The sequence below is a fragment of the Stegastes partitus genome, unplaced genomic scaffold (assembly GCF_000690725.1).
Source record: "Stegastes partitus isolate 25-593 unplaced genomic scaffold, Stegastes_partitus-1.0.2 Scaffold91, whole genome shotgun sequence".
NCBI classification, from domain to species: domain Eukaryota; kingdom Metazoa; phylum Chordata; class Actinopteri; family Pomacentridae; genus Stegastes; species Stegastes partitus.
This window is the reverse complement of record NW_007577822.1, coordinates 817,829-838,928: the sequence shown is the minus strand read 5'-3', so window position 1 is coordinate 838,928 and position 21,100 is coordinate 817,829. Positions and strand designations below refer to the sequence as shown.

Here is a 21,100-nt window from a genome sequence, read left to right as displayed (position 1 = left end):
TTTATTTTCCAAAGTCATGTTTTTTCCATCCACACCTTGCCTGCAGCGCTCCATCCCAGTGTGTGGTTAGTGCTGCCTCCCTGTGACTTGAAGACTCTGGCAGGATATTCTTAGTCCTGTGTTTCAGACCTCCAACAGGCCAGTTTCACGCTAGTGCTGATGTGACTGCTTGTCTTCATACAGCCGAGCTTATTTCTAACCAGCCGATATCTGGAGTGCTTTTATCGACTGCCAGGAGTATATCCGCATAACGCAGGCCTCTTTTCTAACAGAGCAGTGACTGTGGAAGACAGTGTGTCATTATCAGGGCAGCAGACGACTCGGCGCTGTGGTTTGTGTCTCTGCGACGGCCACTGGGTGTCTCTGTTGAGCTACCAATGAGGCAGCAGCTCCATCTGATGAATAGCAGCGAGGGTTTTTTTTTTCATAATGGGCATTTCGGTTACTTTAGTTCAGTTAATTTGAGTGTTAGCCAAGTGCTTTAGGAGAGAAATGATGGTGTGGAGTGTATTGGGGCGTTTGACTCCTACTCAGCCGATGGTTATGCAATCAGATGCAATCAGAGGGAGAGGAGGACCTCAAGGTCTCATCAGCACCTACACATCGCTGTTCACTGCGAGCTGGAACGAATCCACTGCGCTGTATCGATTCATCCCATGTTTGTGTGTGTCTGTGTGTGTGAGTGAGTGTGAGTGTGTGTGTGTGTGTGTGTGTGCACATATTGGCCCAAATTTCAGCCACAACAGATAGTGTGAGCAGGCATGAACGTCATGCCGTGGGCGATTTGTTCAAATTTAACAAAGCAAGGTGGATAGTGGGCAGGTGTATTGTTTTTTTTTTTGTTTGTTTGTTGTTGTTTTTTTCCCCCAGTCTTTCCAGTTATATTGTTCAGTGTGTGTGTGTGTGTGTGCATGCTGCTCACCACAGGTTGTTTGGTGATGTCCACCAGGTCCTTTATGTTGTAGTACTGGTGCTTCTCGAAGGCGGTGAAGAGCATGTCCAACACGACCTGGCGCTCTGCCCTCACCATCTTACCCTCGGACTTCTTCTTCTTCTCGTACTCCACCTGAGAACCAAACTCAGCATCACCACTAATAATGACAGCTGTAACATCACCAGTGTAGATGTTAGAAGACTGTTTGATTCAAACGTCTATTGACTGATTAACTGACCCAGAGAGGTTTAGTCAAACTTAACAGTGGTTTGCTTTGGACTGAATCAGAGGACGGGTTGGGAAATGAGTATTTATTTATTTTTTTTAAGTGAATCAAAACCAATCACTAAGACCTGCTGCCAGAAGCCAAAACACCTTCCATGCAACTAGTGTCTTCTTCAGGGTCACATATGAAACACACACATACAGCAATCGTGTAAATGAACTAAATACGCTGAGCTATGTTCAGTTCTGAGGTACTGAAGTATGTCCTTTTGATGCCACCTTATCTTTCTACTCCACTACATTTATCTGACAGCTTTAGTTACTTTTAAGTTGAATATTTTACACATTCGATAATATAACAAGCTTTTAAAATATGACACGCTGTCAGATTTAACTGGTCTTTTTGGTTTCTAATGTCTTACAAAAAGCAGCAGTACGTAGTCCGGCTCACACTGGTCACTAAATGATGTTATTTCATTAAACATCCAAATGATTCCAACATCCTAACATATTTGTGTATCAGAACCTTTTTTTTGTCTTTCCACTCCCAGTAATAATCTCAGATCTATCTGCTGTTCCTGTACACAAGACGGGATATAAAGCAGTTCAGCTGCCGACACACTGAAGCTTCACTATTAATAATGTCATATATAATAATACATCAGTCAGAGAGCACAAGCCTGGACTTCTACTGTAATACTTTAAGTACGAGGTGCGTCGGAAAAGTTCCAGGACTGGTGTCACTAAAGACAGATTTTAAACTACCAACTACCAGTTTTCCCCTTCAGACGACCAACCAGCACGTCTACAAAGAGATCCTTTTGCTTCGTTCAGAAGAGGCAGAGTTGTGGCAGGACGAGTCGTGGCTGCTTCACCATGGCAACGCCCTGAGCATCCCACAGGTCCTGGCTGAGAAGAACATCTCCGTGCTGGAGCAACCTCCCTACTCACCCCACGTGGCTCCGTGGGGTTGGTTCCTCTTCCCCAAGCTCAAGGGGGTCATCAAGGGGACCAGCTTTGAAGACGTGGACGACATCAAGATGGCTGTGACGACGGAGCTGCAGAGGATCCTGGAGGAATCCTTCCAGGAGTGCATGGTGGCGTGAAGAGAAGGCTGGAGAAGTGGGTTAGACTGCAGGGGGATTACTTGGAAGAGGAAGTTGGTAGTTTGGATTTGAAATCTATCTTTGGTGACACCAGTCCTGGAACTTTTCTGACACTCCTCGTACATTTTATTGAAAAGGCTTCTGCATTTTAAGTAAAAAAATTTTTATTAAATGGAGCTTTTTAAATTGACAAACTAGTACTTTTTATTTTTGAACACTTCTTCAACCACTGACACAACGTTTGTGTCTCAGATGGTCAGTGAGGCCTCTACATTACTGGTTATTGCCCTGCAGCAACCTTCACTACCTCTATGCTCAAACCAGGTCCTGCTCTTTACTCTAAACCCTACTGAAACGTTCCCCCTCATCAGCTGAGTGACCCTGTGTTTAGGAATCAAAACGGGTCACACACACACACACACACACGTCTACACACAGCCTCGCCGATATTACGTCTCACATTGAAGTCGTGGTTGGCCACAGGCTTGAAGACGGTGGTGACGGCTCTCTCCAGCTGCTGTGACAAACGCTGAGGCTTGATGGACTCTTGAATCTGCAACCTGACACACACACACAGATAAAGAGAAGTTTGCTTTTGTTTCTATCGTCTAACTTGATCTCTGCTGACAGATGTGCCTGTTGGCACAAAGACAACTGTCAGCACCTTGAGTTTCCACGAACCAAACAAGTGATGGCAGCTGTTCTGTTCAGATTCTGCTTTCTATTTATTTTTTGTTGACTTTCATTCGTCTTGACTCAGCCTATCATTGAACACATTTTATTTAGACTGATGACCGAACGAAGCAGCAATGACTGAAATGTCAAACGCTGGGCTCTGCAGCTGCCTGATGTCCTGCCGTAATGACTGTGATACCATCTTAATGATACATTAACGATGAACAATGAGCCGACTGATGCATTACAGTCTATGGTTACTTCTATGTTAATCTATACACCCCCCTTTTTTGGGTATTTGGTTTCACTAATTCGTAGAGAAGTACGTTTAAAAAACACAAAATCAAAACTGTTTGCATCAGAAAAACAAAAAAAATAACGACAAACAAATACAACTGTGAGGATAACACATACATTTGTTTGATTTGAATTAATTACTGATATGCAAAATAATGTGAGAAAGTGATGTTTCCACCAAAAACAAGAAAAAACTGTTCTTGAATTGTTTCCACACACACACACACACACACACAAACACAAACACAAACACACACACACACACACACACAGAAACAAACACACACACACACACACACACACAGACGCCACCATGACAACATAATGTCCTTCATATTCTGTAGCCTGCAATGATGGAGGGACATTTGTCAGCTGCCGTCCAAATGGGAGATTGTAAAACTTGATCCAAAAGGAAAGAATTTTCTTTTCAAGTCTGCAGTGAAATACTGCAGACAAATGTGGCCATCGAGTAACATCTGAGGAAGTCCGGCCCGTCGATCAGCGCACGCAAGCATGTGTTTCTGAGGACGGCTGACATATTACAGTCACAGAAGAGTGTTGGAGGATCAGGAGGAGCTCCTTTCTGTACTTCAGCTCTTACAGCGCTCAGTGTGCCGTTCAGATCCGATGGCTGACACAGACATGGTCTCACACGCTAATGTACACTGTGCTGTTTGCCTTGGGATGTATTGTAGCAGTGCATCTGCCACAGCAATGCTGTTGCTATAGCAATGCCATCCACTAACTCTGGCTAGAATAACATATTTCCACCAAGAGGAGACGGAAACCAGTTTAAAAAAAACAAAAAAGGCAGAGTGGACTCGAGTGTGTGGTGTACACAAATAACGGTCGCAACTGTGCCCCTGTCATCGACTTCGCCACTCCGGTTGGAATTAATTCACGGCACTTGAACAGATTTTGTGTTGTCCAGGGGTGAAAGAGGCAAATTGAACAGCTCAGTTCTTGAAAACAAACGCTGCCCTGGTGGCTTTGTGCATTTCATGTACATCTGAGTGTTTATTGTTCTCCAGATTTGATATAAAAAAAATTTAATTTACACTCCTACAATATACGTAACCTCATTGAAAAGTTGTGATAATTTTTTTTAACTCATTTACACAAATATTTACTCATTTTGGCTGAATGTGCACAATAAACACTTGATGTACTAGTGCGCAATATCGATACCATATTTTCAGTTCATACCAAATATGAGGTGTTGTTTGAATTTGTAACGTCCGTTCTTCTCTCTTCTTTTTGCTGCATTCTCATATTAACAATCTAACGCTACTCTGAAGCACATCGTGATTTGAGTTCACCACACGTGAGCAGAGGCATCTTTCAAACTGCAGCGTCTCAAAGTTTACCCACTTCTTCAGCTTCATGTAGTTGTCGGTGACGAGCGGTCTGCATTCGGCTCTGTGCACCACCATCCCCTCCACGCTGATTTCATCTGCAGTAAAGACATCGTGATTCAGACACATGCACACAGAGGAGCACACGGATAAAACGTTGATTATAATAACCAGGTGATCTGTGTTTCTGACCTCACCTGGCAGCGCTTCTAATGTTTGTGCTGTAGAGTAAATAATAGAAAAGCTTAATTTAATGGTGGGAACATTTCATAGTTTTAATCCTAAATCCACCAATACAGAACTGTGTTGACCAGAGTGAAGAATTATGGATGCTGACCTATATTTTAACAAAAAGAGGACTAAGAGATGACTTAAAGTGGCAGCAGGGCAGACCTCCCTGCAGCTCTACTAACTGCCATAAAGACAACTGAACTCCGATACACTGCCACCTTCTTTACTGAGACTCGTTTATCAAGTGCACCGACATGATTACAGTCCAACCGTGTGTCTTAAAATAAATCCCACATCTGTGAAGTGTGTTGCTTTTGTGGAGAACAAGTCAAGCAAGTTATTTTATTAACAGCACCTCACTTAACACCTCTGATGGTCTCAGAGCTGAAAAGCTTGATGATCGCTTTAATAACCGACACAGGAAGCACCTCAAAGACAGACGATGCTGCATGCTTAGATCAGGCGTTCTTTGGTTTTATAAGTCAACACCTGCGTGTCCTCAAAGGGTTTTTAAGTCGGCTTCCTCCACCTGTTTTCTGAAACAGCCCTAAATACAGCAAACCGGGACGTGAGATTAGATGTAAGTGGAGATGCACCTTTGATCAGCTCTGGATCACGCGACCATGCTGGAGAGGCTTTGTGACGAGCCAGTGAATGTCTTCAATCAGCCAAAAGCCTGAACCGGACCTGAACCCACACCGACAATCAGTTTAGACGCGAGGGCCGCAATCTAGCCCCACTTTCCCCCCGACAATCTGACGCAGCAGGAGAGCACACGCAAGGAGAAAATTGCTTAAATCCAGGTGTGCACAGCTGGGAGAATTAGCTTCAAAAATACTTGGCTGTAATTTCCAGCATTGGCGGCTGAATAGAATGAATGAACCACATTTGTTTGTACAGTTTTTAAACAAACGTGCAGAAGGAGTGACAAAAAAAAAGATGTGTGTGTATATGTGCATGTTTCCTCTGAAAACAGACATTAGTGTTTTCATCCTATTGTCGTTTCATTATGACGGGCAGCTTTTTCATCCTATTCAGAGACTTTCAGAAGTCATATTGTACTCTCCATTAATACATAACAGAAGCATTAAGTCGGTACATTTGCAGCCTTGAACCAGTTACGGCCCAGTCAGGCTGCTATAAACCATCCACAACTCGCAGCCAGACATTTTCTGCCACTTTCGATTCACCTTGAGCACAGTGGTTTGTTTTGTAAGATTTATCTTTCAAGCTGTTCTTTCATAAGGTGTTTCTGCCAGTTTTTCAACTGTCCAACCCACAACCTCTTCCCTGAACCATTTGGTGCCTTTTCCACTCCTCTCCAATCATTAGCGTTTCTTCCCTTTTTGTTTTTTTCTCATGTTCGGAATCCACTGTCCAGGAAATGATGGAGTCCAGTTGGTGAGCGTTGGCGTTATATTGGCAGCGGCTCCGTCTATTGTGCATTGTTGTGCGATTTGGCATCGTTTGTATGTGGACTCATAAAAGGTCTGAAAAGCCACTACATTTCACACATATGATTTAGCAAAAGCAGCAAATAGAGAGGGAGAAAGAGATGCTCCAAGGGCAAACAAAGAGAGAGAACACGTCTAAAGAGAGCTGCGGAGGTCAACAAATAACTGACAAGGCCTTGATAATGAACGGACCGATAGGCCCGGACGACCTGTGGAGGAGAGAGGCTAAATTTAACATTCTCTTCCAATTTGAGTTGTGGATCTTTAGGTGTGAAATCTTCTAAAATCCTCTACATTCCAGCTCTCTCTCATCTCCACGCTCCCCTCACTCGTTCCCTTTTGTCTTAGTCCCACCCACTTGAATGTGCGTGGGAGGGATGCAAAGGAAAGATCCAAGGAAAGGACTTTTTTTTTCCCCCCCTCTCTCTCAGGCGTCATCTGAAGCAACGTCAGTTTCTGATGACGGAGGCAGAGAAAGATCACCTGTCTGTGGCATCTTTTGTTCCCCAGTCAGTCGGCGTGTCCACGGATAATGCGCTGTATTGTCCAGATAATTAAAAGTGTGCATATCACCGCTGCTGAGGTAGTTACTGTTGTACCGGCGTCCTCCCACACATCTGAGCAACGTAAGAAATATTTGTTGGCCTTTAAAAGCATCCAAACATGCACTGCTAACCCCTGTTCTGTGTACAGATGGAGGCACCGGCACATTTCTGTACTTCACTGCTGAGATTCTGACCACATGGACCCTTTGTACAGGGCAGGATTTCTGTATTTATTAATTATCCAGGTCTCCGATTTGTAGAGGCATTACTTAACGATTATGAATCGAAAGACACAAATATGTAGAAATAATCTCATATGTTTGGTAAGAGAACAGAAATATGTTTCATGTATAAACGTCACTGATGGTTTATGGTTGTTAATCAGCTCCACAAATACTAATATGAAACCTAATACATACATTACATATCCACTATTTCTGACAAATAAGGAAAACTAGTGGTACTGAAACACCCGAGTCGGGTTTGTCCATCGTCAGCACACCGCCGGTATGAAACTGCAGCGCTGTGGTGATTCCACAGCAGTTCAATCAACTGTGTTATCCAGTTACCAACGGATTTCCAGTAAAGGTGACCTCTTCACAGGATGCTGCTGCAGTATGTTGCTGCAGCCTGCTGCGCGTAGCTGTGGGTTCATATTATTATTTCCTGGGTGATGTGAGGATCAAAGAGCCGGGAACAATGTGATAAGGGAAATGGCATCCAGCTTCTCTGTTCAAATGGGATGCTCCAGTCTCACAAACAGAGACGCTCGTGTGCATAAACACATCTAAAAGTTAAATAAATGTGAGAAAACCTAACTAGAAACATCCAGCTCAAGCTTAATTATTTAAAAGCAGTTTGCAAATGTTTAGTTTTATTATTATTTTTTCTCTGGGGAAGTTGTTGGGGACTATACTGATTAATATTAACAGAGGACATCTGCAGAACTTTTGCATAGATTTCTATTCAGACTTTGCACAGAGCCGAGTCTCTGTGGTGTAACAGTGTGGCTCGTCTATTTCTGCTTTTGGACAACAATCAAGCTCTGCGGCACAGAGGCTTACAAAAACCGGGCTACACAAACAACAGTTGTGGGTTGGATGAATGTACGTATGTCCTGTATATGTGTTCAGCGTTAACCAAAGCCGAACAAAAGCAGGTGCCGCGGTCACCATAGTAACCAGCACATCACTACCTGACATCATGTGTCACACAACGTTCCATCTACTGCCCGCAAGAGTCTGTTTTTAATCTTGAGGGAACAAACACTTTGCAGTACGTGTCACAGATCTCACTAATGTTCATCTTTGCCTTTCCCACAAATGGATGCAATTATGTGCAATTATTGGCTGGTGAGTGCCAGAGCACAGAGCAACACGTCTAAAAAAACACACCCACACACCAGAAACATGTGTGCACACATGCACAGCGCTGCCCAACATCCGTCCCCTGCATCCCTGCTGCGAAGCGGTCAAACGGGGTCAAGGACAAGAGCGCCCCGTTTTCTTTCTGCCATTTAAAGTCCTGCTACTTCCAAGATCCAGAAGGGTGCTTGGAAAAGTGCCTTTCTGAACATGGACAATGCAGATAGGAGAGCCAGAGAGAGAGAGGATGGGATGAGGACTGACCACAGCACATGTAGCTCAAGGCTCTGTGAGTAGGAGGAACAATTGAGATAAATAATAGACTCCTGGTTTCACTACAAAACTCTTAAGTGCGAGATCAGTTTTGCGGTCCACACCTTCAGCAGACATTCAGTGTCCTAATTCTCCGACACGCCTGCCATTCAGGCCTTCATGACTCCACAGCAGATGTAGAGAAGTCCATTTTTTATGCAGCCATATCAGTTTAATCACAAGGCTTTTATAAAATCGTGGATTCTTTGTTAACTTCTCCCTCGGGTACACTTTTTTCTTAGCTGAAACCAAACATTTACGAGTGATCCGGACAAAAGAGAGGAGAAATGTATACATACAACAGAAGTGAGTACAATCTGTGTTAAATCACTTAAATGTCAAGTTACTCAAAATCGTATCACCTGTTAATAACAGTCGGCTATCGGCTTTTATGCAAAACGTAGAACAGTTTGCATTCACTGCATTGAAAATAAAAGCCCCTGAGATGCAAATCTTTTATTTGTTCAAAGCTCTGTATCCTTTTATGTTTGATGACAGACTCACTCCTCCTCGGCATGGAGGGAACCAGTGATTCACAAATTACTGGAGAGATGTTCTGCTGCTCTTCAGAGATTTTTTTTTTTAAGCTCCTCTTCGCTGGAGGGGTTGTGTTGCTCTACCTTTCTCTTTAAAACATCCCAAAAGTGTTCTATTGGATTCAAGTCAAGTGACACACTTAGCAAGGTGATAGTTTCCACTTATTCCTTCTTTAGAGGCTCCCGGGTGGTTTTGGCGGTGTGCTTTGGATCTTTATCACGCCGGAAAAATTGTCTTGTCTGCCAAACACACCTGCAGAATAACAGTCAGTGTTTTGGTTTATCCACAGACATTCATGGTGCCATTCATGACAGCCTCCCTCCAACACCTTTTGCCCTTTTTGCAGCCCCGTATCATCACACTCCAACCTCGATGCTTTACTTTAAAACTTTTATTCCTGACAGCCGTGCAGCCGCCCCGGTCAGGCTCCTGCCAAACATACGGGACCTCGTCTGAGCCAAACACATTTATCTTGGTCCCATCTGACCAAAGAATGTGCTCCCAAATATTCATCAGGCTACTTTTAATGTTCTTCAGCAAAGTTTAATCCTGCAGCTTTGTGCCAAAGAACACGTCAGGGTTTTTTTTCTTGGACGCTGTCCATTGATAACCCCTGTGCCAAGTCTGAGGCACTTGCCTGTTTTTCAGAGTCAGACTGGGAACGCAGCACACTGTCCATCACAGCGTTCTCAGAGCACATCCACTGCGGTTCTGATTAGTGGTACTGGGGCTCGCTCTGTATTGTGGAAATTCTTCTGATCTTTCTGCATCCTTTTGCATTATTACGAAGACTGACCCGTGAGATTTTTCAGTTCAGTGACAGAACTGAGCCCGTTCACAGATCATTTGATAATCATATTCATGCAATTAAGCAATTTGAGATCATGGGGGGCCTTCATCTAGTGTCACTGATCACTGGCTTTCCAACTGATGATCACAGGTGCTGCTACATGAGCCGTCCTGAGCTCCTGCTTTGGGGTGTGTGTTTTAAATGTAGTCATATTAAAGTATTTGTTTTGGACTGTTCATAAGCAGTGAGAGCAACGCACTCACTCAGAGATGGTACGATTTTGAATCATTTGACATTTAAGTGATTTTGCACAGGGATGTACACACCTCCGGTAAACACCGCATCTTCAGGGGTGTCATTCAAACAAATTTAGGGCTCATCAGATGAAGAAACTAAGAATCTGAGAATCTAAAGACTTCTGCCAGCACTGAGCTCGCTTTGATGTTCTCTACATGTGAAGCAAACAGCGGCACAGAGATAACAGCCTATATGCACTCCACTGTTGCCTTTAGCTGTAATCACTCTTCTCTCACATTGTTGTGTAACACACACACTTGCTCTCTGCCTGCCCATCATGTCACACTCTAAACTACAGAGGCCTCAATCCAACACAGACAATGTCAGAACAACAGAAAGCTACCAGCATCCTGAATCTAGATGCCACTGAGCGATGAGCCACATTAAGACCGTTCTGCTCCGGATCTGGTCTGTAGTGCGACGCAGGGCGTGTCTCGACGTGTTTTAGTGGATAAAAAAGGATTAAGGGTTCACTTAGAATATAAGCTTCATCCAAAGGGCACCGGAAGACAGTCTATGTTGCGTGATCCTATCCATCAACAGGTTTCACTGCGCCCGTGCCCTGCAGCTTAAAGGGCAAATACACTGTAAGTTGCATAATTATTATCATAAAAATAGAACAAGCTTCAGGTGCCTCCACGTCAGCGTTTACGTTGACTGGATGCAGCTGCATCAGCGCTCAGCTACGGTTGATATATAATCACGTCTTCCAGCAGTGTGGTTTTAAGAATCATCACAATCTCTCCTTATGTTTTCTGTTCATAGCAAATTAACTGAACTCAAGGGGGTTTTTCTTTTTTTGGTGATTCTTGTCTCTGTGTGTTTCTAACACTCCCTCGCTCTTTCACACTTCAACTGAAAACATGCAATAAATCAAATGTTTTTCTTGTAAAAATCCCCCTGCCTAAAACCCACTCCTTCACCCACACTTGTTTCATGTTGGAATGAGGAATTATGCTTTTTTAATCATTCAAATTTATGTTTTTCCCGTTTATGCAGCAACAGCAAATACACATCCAGCAGCAAAAGACAGCAGAGAAGAGAAAAGGCCGTCGGTGTTGCTGGTATTACAGCCGATCATTTACAGGGTTTGTTTTATTTGAGGGCATCAAACTTCCTCGATATGTCTTCATGTTCAAAACTGCAATTAAGACTGAAGAATTGAACAAAAAGAAAATGTGAGAGCAAATCAAAAAAATAGAAATCAAAGGCTCACTTAAGATTTTGACTTTGTTCATGTCAGGCGGTGCTAACAATACACAGTGGTAGCACCCACAGTGTTTTCATGAGACAGCAGAATGTGAAGAAAGCCTAGATTACTGGCATTATTTCTCTGTGAAACACTTATTTAACGCAGTTGAGTCCCTTCCAAATATTAACACCTCTTAATATAAAACAATCAAGCAGAGCAAGTAAAGGAGCTTATTACACGGTGCCAAATGAACACAGTGAGATCAGGACAGGGCTGTTGAAGGCAAGCCAAAAAATGCTAATACCAGCTTATTTCTGTTTCCAAAACTACGGTATTGAAAGCCTGTAATCAGAGGAGGGAAATCAGAAAAACAAAAACAAAAAGGTCAAAGGAAAAGGTAAGGCCTGCATTAAGTGTATCCAAGACATTTAAATACCTTTAAAGCCATTACACTTAGCTAATTCTTTAAGAGTAGAGATGTGAAAAATGGCTGAGTGAAGGCAGCAGAGTAAGAGAGAGACAAATGCGAGGGTGAGCAGGTCAGTCGTCCACCCCCTCACGTTCATCTCTTACCTCCATCTGCTCCGAGGCCCTTTCCTCAAAGCTCTGACCTTCCTAATGTTGAACACAACAAACAGCTTGCCGCCCACTAGGCCTCTATCCACCACCACTGTTTCTAACCATCAGTCCTAATCTATGCTTCAGCCACTAATACACGGAGCCTACGTAAGGAGTCAGAGCAATGAACACATCGATACCTTCATCAGCATCCAGCACGGACGCTGCTCCACAGAACCAGAAGATTAGCGCTATTACCAGCCCGCTCCATTCAGCATCCACAAAAAAGCATCTTTTTTATTACAAACACAAGATGCAAGGCATTGCGTAAGCGGCCTTTGTTCCTCCGCCTCAGGCTGTTCATGTGACCCCGGATCTCTTTTTGTATTTCATTGCTTCTCTGAAAACACCATTCTTGCCTCTGACCTCAGCAGAGATGTGACTGAAGCCGGGCGACCTCCTGGTTGCAGAGCCCACTGCGAAGCTTCCTGTAGTTTTAGCTCCTCGGGAGCAGTTCGCAGGAGCAAGTGTATTAACGATGTGTACGCACCAAAAAAGAATGAATAAATCGCTTCACACACAAACAGATGGTGGAGTGAGTTCAGCGGTTCTTCTAGGGCCTGCTCAGCTGACATTTTGAGGTGGAGACAGAAATATAAGGCGAGAAATCCACATCCGGTTTGTCACTCTTACCCTCAGGGCTGCAACAATGAAGATTAGTTCAATTCCTGTAGACACTGACTATTTTTACTTTTTGTTTATGGGTTCACCTTTATGCACTGGATTCTATAATAGAAGACGTTTATAATGTTTGTTAACATGAGGTGAGAGGACCAGTCCCACAGCGCCATCTGATCGGTTACACATCATGAGTATCACACGGAAGCACAAATGTTGAAAAGTTGTCTTTCATTAAATATACAGTCGTGACTCGATAATCCGACCCTTAACAGTCCGACAGGTTTTTAGGAAAAACGAACAGAACCCATAAAAACATCCTTTACATAGCGACAGCCTTGGATTGTGACTCCGACATGACATTTAATGTCACCAATCAGGATGACGGCGTATTATCTGACTGAACAATCCCACAGATTGGCTACGTTCACACTGCAGGACTTGATGCTCAATGAGGATTTCTTTGTGACTTCCTTCACGTTTCCAGTTCAATGCGACTTGTATGTGATCTGCTGTGTGAACTTCATACGACCCAAAAGTGTCCCGCATGCGCAGAAGAGGACACGACGACGTCACATGCAGCGAGCGTGCTCAGTGGAAGTAAACACGGATGGTAACGGTGGAGCGTATCTGCCACTCCCCTGCCGCCAGCCCTCCTTGTATCTCGACCTCCATCTTGACAATCCGACAGCCTTGCTATCTGACAAAATAGGTTTTACATTTAGTGTCGGATTATTGAGTCATGACTGTATAACATGCAAACAAACGGAGGCATTTAAACAATTTTTTGTGCTGGAATTTGTTATTCTAAATACTAACATGAGGATTTCCACTTCTACTGCAAAAGGTTGGTAAATGGTCTCCTTGATTAATAATAATCGGCATCAGTCCTAAAAAAATAAATCATCTCGGTCGATCTCTGTTGTATGACACAAAACTGTAACTGTTATTAAAAGTGTGGCGAAATGATTAGAAATAAAAACCACATCCCAAAGTGCTGCACCCACAAGAGAAGGCAGTGTAGACAGGTGGAACAGAAAGTACAGCTGCAGCAAAGAAATGTTTTCTTCAGCATGAGCGGTTCATAAAGTTTCATGCCTGATGTGCAGTAAAGACAGTAATGAGATGCAGTGTGTAAGTACAGATGTGCGGTGTTTGCAACCAACTTTAAGCACAAACAGCACAATGGCAGCTGCAGCACAGGCTATGCAAGGACTCAAATCGAAAATTCAAACATTCCTCTGGGCAAAATCTTTGCTCGGTCCAGGAGAACGTTTCCTCTCTGTTGTGGAGCATCTGTGTGTGATACCAGTTTTTCTCCACACCTCATGTTTCTCCCTCGAAGCCTGAGGCCATGTCTTAAAAATTCAACCTGAAAAACATCCCTAAATTCAGTCGGTAACAGCTCCACAGCTGTAAGGCCAAACTGAATGACCCTGAGCTCTATGAATAAGAAACACTTGGGAGACTTGTGAACCATAATAAGTCTCTTGATCCTATCAAACGGGCCACAGTGAGATACGAAACATTCCTGTAAAAAAAAAAAACAAATGAACACAGTTACACGTTCTCTTCCATCTAACAACAACAGTGAACTGGAGAATAAAGTCAGAAAACACTGATGGTAGCAAATCTGTTCCAACAATTCTCAGATTTAACTCAACATAAATGAAAGCTACATCAATTGTAGTCATAACTACACCAGACACCCTCTCATGTGAATTTGCCACGGTTGGCAGCTTTTAAAAAATAGTGCCTTTTGTGTTTTGTAACCCTGATCTCGACACAGGGGAGGAATGGGGTTTATCGTAAATATACTAGAGAGAGCTCAGTGCATTGGACCTACAGAAAACGTGCAAATAGACTAAACACAAGCCAATCAAGAAGGTGTCTTTATTGCTGAAACGTGCTAAAAAGTGATGAACACGGCTCGGACACGCTTGTAGTTGTGTCGTCCAGCGCTGCCTGTTTATTATCGCACCCTCGGTCCAGGATGGAGTCATGACTACATCCGGGATGTTCCAACAAGTGGACTTCAAGATTAGCACATCGAGGTGTCCCGCTTATAGAGCGCTGAGAAAATTATGTCTGAGTGATGAAAAACGGGGGTTTATACGTAAAGCCAAAACGGGAATGTTTTCAAGATGAAAGGGACGGTTTCTTTGAAGATCAGGAAATGTTAATTCAAACGGAGCTTTATGGTTTTGCTTCACAGAAATTTCACCTTTGTCCGAACAAAAAGCCACTCCATCAGTAAAAGTTATTTCCTTTAACTGCTCATGATTAACTGGCTGAGCAGCTCCGTTACGAGTGACGACATGCTCTGCAACGACGCCATTCTCTCTGATGTGCCCTCATTAATGTCAGACAGAGTGGGAATAACTCAGTGAAGCAGATCTCAGGTGAGCAGGTAGCTGAAAAACAAACCAACATGTTGCCTTCCGCGGCTGATTATCTGCCACACAGACTTCAAACAGGCAAAAGTTATTCAATTTCGTGGAATTTCGTCATGACAAAACCGGGATTCTGACATTATTCTGTGACAATAAACTGTTTTTCTATCGGTTACATAGGCAATGATTCAGGACTTCGATATGTAATGAATATAAATGGGATGTTCTATAATGCGCTATGACATTAAGTGGGCAGCGCTGGAGTTTGTGACTCATGGAGTGGAAAGAGAAAATGAGCTAACATGTTTTAAAATGTATGCATCTTCCAGTGTTCACCTCGTGAGTCACAAACCATCGTAACGACACACACATGTCTGGGATAAAACACATTCCTTCTGTGGAACAAAACAGAAGCAACCAAATCTGACACTGGTGCCATCATCCTCTGAGACATTCGGTTGGGATTTTGCCACTTGGGTTGCAGCGTGCAGTCTGGATCCCTGACTAAGACTTTTGGCTGCTAACAGAAAAGTCATCGCACGAAACTGGACTGTCCATTAAATAAACAGCACAGAGGAACTGAGATTACCTTGTTTTAAGACTATGATATGTAAACTACTGGGGAAACCAGATTACACAGTGGCCCCAGAAGTACCTGAACTCAGAAGCCAAACTTAAAGCAGATCCCATTTAATTTGAAGACAGCTTGTAGAAGTGCTCGACAGTATCTGTGCATGGACTCCACATTTCAGAAAGTTTTCAGTTCATCTGCACTAGAGCGCTGAGGAGCTGACATCTTTTCCCTCCGTGGCATCGGGGATTTAGCTATGCCGGGGCGACTGCAAGACTTTGATTTCTCCTGGGTGAAATATTCTTTCAACAGGCGGCCGGTGTGCTTTGGATCATTATGCTGCTGAAAGAGCCACTTCTTCACTTCTTTCGCTTGATTCACTTTTTGGCTGATTTCATTATGTTTGCATCCAAGTCAAGTGCGGCGGCTTCGGAGGCGTCCGCGGGACCTGATTGAAGTTCGGACTGCTTCCCTCCCACAGATCTCCAACACTTCATCCAAACTATCAACATGTTTTAAGACCCCGTCCCACCTAGACTGGTCGACGTAGTTTCCCCCCTTTTATTAATGCTTCAGCATCAACTTGATCAAGCTATCTTTATTTACAGTGTGCATGCTTTACAGGTTCTTGAAAAGAAAAAGCAACTATAGAACTGCATCCAGCCTGCCCTTTATTTAAAAAGTCCTTGAAAGAGTTGTTATGCGAGCATTTGCACAGACGTGGTTTGAAAACTTTCAGTCAGGATTTAAAGGGCATCACAGCTCTGGCAAAAGTCACCAACGAGCTCCTCGGTGCTGCGTTTGATACCGCTGACCACAACATTTCATCGCAGAGACTGGAGCATGTCGATGGGGAGTAAAGGAACCGCACACGGCTGGTTTACATAAAATGAGTCAGTTTGTTCACGTCAGCAACGGTTCTTTCATGCAAGCAAGACTTCGCTATGGACTTCCATAGGGTACCGATACTACTGACCTTGTACATGCTGCCCTCAGGCAACATCATATAGAAAGCACTGCATACATTTCCATCGCTTTGTAGATAAAGTACAGATGAATTTAAATCAGTTAGTCTACATCAAAGCAGGTCTTAAGGACAAAAAGGCCTGGATGACTTGTAATATTTTCTTCTGAATTCAGACAAAACAGAAGCATTTGGCCCGAAGCACCTCAGAAACCCACCATCTAACCAGATCACTGCTCTGGACGGCACTCTCCATTTATACTGATATAAATATATAGATATGTAATTTAACTCACACATGAAACAAGCCCTAAAACTTTTGTCAAAATTAGGAACATCCCATCTCAGAGTGATGCTTGATACCTCGTCAAAGCATTTGTCACCTCTAGACTGGACTGTTTCTGTTCATCAGAACCCACAGCTGATCCAGAATGCTGTAGCCAGAGTTCTGACCGGAGGCAGCTGAAGAGATTTCTACCATATTAGCTTCTCATAATGCATTCAAAGGAGAATTTAAAAAACCTCACACACAAAGCTGTTAATGATTAAACTCCAGAACGCTTCACTCTCACAGTGCAGGTTAACTTTTGGTTCCTGGAGTTTTTAAAAAGCAGAATGGGAGGCAGACTTCTCTATTTTTAAGATGAGGCTCCTAGCTAGTGTTGACTCTAAGCTATCCCTTAATTTTGTTGCTGTAGAACTCTTTTATATGGCACCACTGCATGTCAATAAATTAGTTAATTAAATGAACCCTGCGGCTTAAATAGTGATGCGGGTAATTTATGGATATTTACGATTTTGCCTCGAGACAAAAGTGACATTGAGAGCGACAACAACAGAGACTGAGGAAGTGACGAAGTGATTCTGAGGCCTCCGACACTGAAGAAGACGACTTTAGTGGTTTCATTGTGCAGGAGGAAGATGAAGATAGCGATCAGTGACTTTTCCTGGTAGGCTGCTGGAGTTTTTATTTCTTTAACCAGCCGTGTTACAGACACTGTTCAGAAAAAAGCATCTACAGTACGTATTTAATTAAAAGTTTAAAAAATCTTTCTGTGTAAATATCTCGTTACAACGTGGACACCTGCGGTTTTTGGGTGCTGCTTATATTCAGGTGTGCTCAATAGTCCGAAATGTTATACGGTAATATAACAGTTCCTCTCATCACCAAACCGCCCAGAGTCTGCTGCTCCCTCATGTGTTCTCCGTCTCTTTCTTTATCCTTTTTTATCCTCTCCCCAACAGGTCAAGGCAGACGGCATCTCTCCCTGAAGCTTGGTTCTGCTGGAGGTTACTTCCTGTTAAAAAGGGAGTTTTTTTTGTCTGCTCAAGGGAACAGTTGGGTTTCTCTCTATAATATAATATTGTGAGGTCTTGACTTTACTATGTGAGGCGCCCTGAGGTGCCGTGAAGTCGGGTTGTATAAATAAAAAGCCAAAATTCTTCTGTGTACACTTCAAAGTTTATACATTTATCAATATCTCAACAAGGTTTTGACTTTATAGCACAACTTTAATTACTTTTGTGTGACTAACTGTACCATTCTGTGGCAATACTTTAATTATTATTAATCCTTCATAAACCTTTAAAAGGACTCAAATATTACTCCTGAACTTTACTTCATCAGGAATAAAATAGAATTCTTTCACAAACACAGCTGTGATGGAGGTTTGTCTACACAAGACAACAGGGAAGCGATGTGGGTGGTGATGAGATGCGGCGGTTAAGTCACTGATTGGATCTCCAAATATAATTTTCCATTAGAGCTCCCCTCTGCCAAGCCCAGAGGCTGCTTCATTAAGGAGATGTAATGATTCCATTCATTAACTTTGAAGTGATTTTCTGACGTTTGTTGCTGTATTCAACCCACGTGTTTTTGATTTCGACGTGGATTAGCGGCATCAATATGCAACAGGTAGGCTTTGAAGTGCAGACAATAGAGAACTGGTGGGCAATTTAATTACGAGTGGACTAGACGATACCTCATCTTTAAAAACTCACGGGCTGTTCCACATCACAACGCTTAAAAAGGTACAAACAGGGTAGATTTTAAGATTAGAGAACATTTCACAGCATCACAGGAGCTCTGTGAGGCGGAAACTAAACGATACCATCCTGATATGTAATATTTGTCATCCTACTTCAGCTTACAGCGCTCGCTAATGAGCTCTGAAAACATAGTATTTGTGATTAATATCAAAATAGAGAGGAGTCCAGAAATTTGCATGCAGACGATGCCATATTAACATGTCTGGCAAATATCTTAGCCCTGACAAACGCGCACACTCTGTCCAGCAGATAGACGTTCGTAATGAATAAAGCAAAAGATTGACAGCTCTGAGCTCATACAAGACCCTAATTTAAGTGGTTGCCATGCCAGCTTCACAGCAGTCAGTGACTCCATGTTACACCACAAGCTCTTAGAGCGGCTCTATGAATAATTCACCACCTTTAAGAGAGAAGGAGAGTCCTTGCTTGCAGCATTTTGGAAAATTTAATTCCGACATCCAGAGCTGTCAGTTTAATAAAGACACTCAACAGCTGTAACAAACAGATTCTCGCTGACTTTAAACACAATGATTGTCCTCAATGAGCCAGTTTCGGCGAACAGGAGGCAGAAAGCAGGTCAAACCTCCCACAATCCTCTGTGCTGCATCTTGTCCTCGTTTGCAATTCCAATTGAGTGCCGTTAATGATGATCCAACTAATCACTTATGATTAGAAAATCGCAGCAGAGACACAGAGATGTCACTCTGGAATCTTTTCCCAGATAGACACAGATAGAGAAGCAAAAAAAAAGAAAGAAAAAGCCTCATTTCAGTAAACCCACACCAATTATCACAGCATGTTAGAACGAAGGGTTTCAGTGACAGTGAAGCTTCAGTCGATGCTTTTACTGCTGCAGCTCAGAGGAGGAGGTAGCCGATAACCTGTTGCATCAGCGTTACACACCTGTTGCTCGGCAAACCATCAGGCCTCATTAATTTACTTCTGTGTTGTCTGTTCCTGAGGGCGGAAGAGCAGGAACAAGCAGACACACATTTAATGATCCTGACCAAACTGTACTCAGCTAATGAGAGTAACATTTGTGAGTTTTAAGCAGCAAATAAAAGTACAAAACATCCCCTTTCCTCCAACAAATAAACTCTGAACTCCCCTCCTCATAAAAGCTATTTTTCCAACTTTCTTTCACAAACAATATTGTGCGGCTAAACATTCTGAGCTGTAAACATCCTTGGAAAGCGAGCGCGCCGTCCCTGTTGCCATGCAGTGACAAATCCTGTCACAGTCCAGGTATTTTGTCAATGCCAGACTCCTGTGCAAGTGCTGATAAATTATGCAAATCGACTGGCATTGCCGCCCTGGTGTAAAAACACATCTAAAGTAGGTTACAAACCGTCTGCACTGAAATATTTCTGCAGCAGAATAGCTGCTGGGGTCAGAGTCGAGCATAAACATAAATTTAAGTGTTTGTATATTTCTGTTTATGTGTGTGTGAATAAGAAGCTCAGGAGCACCGAGCAAAGGAGCATTTGTTTTCAGACATTTTCTACATCTTTATCCACATCTCAAATCGTAACCTAGGACACGAGAAATGTGCATTAAGCTGCATTGATCTACAGCAGAAGACACTGCTGATAGAGTTTGTTTTCTTTTAACCGATTTAAGTAAAAATCAAAATTAAAAATCTAGTATCAAGCACTACGTATTGATTTTTCGCTATACGGTCTCCAGTGACGAAGCACTCGCCCTCTCAATGGAAACACAGAAAGCATCCCGACAGCTAAAACACATCCAACACAGAACTGGCAAACAACCCTACATACCATTCACTACGAAGCCGTTTATTACCGGGCATGCTAGACTGATCTTTTTTTAGTTTTGAGATAAACTACAGCCACTTAGTGTTAAAACACTGGCATGAAGCACCCGACTAAACGATCTGCAGGGTGCACACAGATTTTTATGCTTTTAATCACACGCTGTAACGAGCCAGAAGCCAATAACATCACCCTCGCACACAAAACACTGCTGAACCTTTGTGTGCTTCCTCATGTTTGATATGAACTGTGATTTTTACACATTTGCACTGGAAGAGCCACCGGCATGTAACACACACACACACACACACACACACACACACACACACACACACACGGCCAGATGGTCTCACAACTCATTTACAGCTGTGGGGAGAGAGAAAGAATTCTTGGCGTTTGGTGAGGTGGGATGGGCGAGAGGGGAGAGTCTACCCTTTAGGGGGAAGCCTGGAAGGTGTTTTGCTCGGAAACATCCCGCACAAGTCGACCCCCTCACAGGAGGCTGGGGTGGGTGGGGGGGCTTCAGGCCAAAGCATTAGCCAATTGAAACCCTGTCTTTAATGACCAGACCACCATTTACTATAATTGGTCCATTTCCTTGCAGGACCTCAAAGCCAACACACACACACACACACACACACACACACACACACACACTTGCAAAGACAGTGAGCTGCTTGTTAAAAAAAAAAAACAAGATTTACATAAATGGCTTCCCAGTTGTTTTCATTTACATAACGAAGCCGAGCAGCCTACTTGTCCCTGTCATAACCACAAACAAGATGGAAAAAAACCAAGCGA

At 43.1% G+C, this 21,100-nt stretch overlaps 1 protein-coding gene across 1 annotated transcript in view; it reads right to left on the bottom strand.

Annotated features, from left to right (window-relative positions):
- Nucleotides 1–21,100, bottom strand: part of LOC103353985 (general transcription factor IIF subunit 2-like) — a 50,450-nt gene that overhangs the window by 6,616 nt on the left and 22,734 nt on the right. The window contains exons 5-7 of the mRNA XM_008277202.1: nt 4,609–4,690; nt 2,726–2,825; nt 923–1,066 (exon numbers count right to left, since the gene is read on the bottom strand). Coding sequence (XP_008275424.1) covers nt 923–1,066; nt 2,726–2,825; nt 4,609–4,690 — 326 coding nt within the window. The remainder of the gene's footprint in view (nt 1–922; nt 1,067–2,725; nt 2,826–4,608; nt 4,691–21,100) is intronic.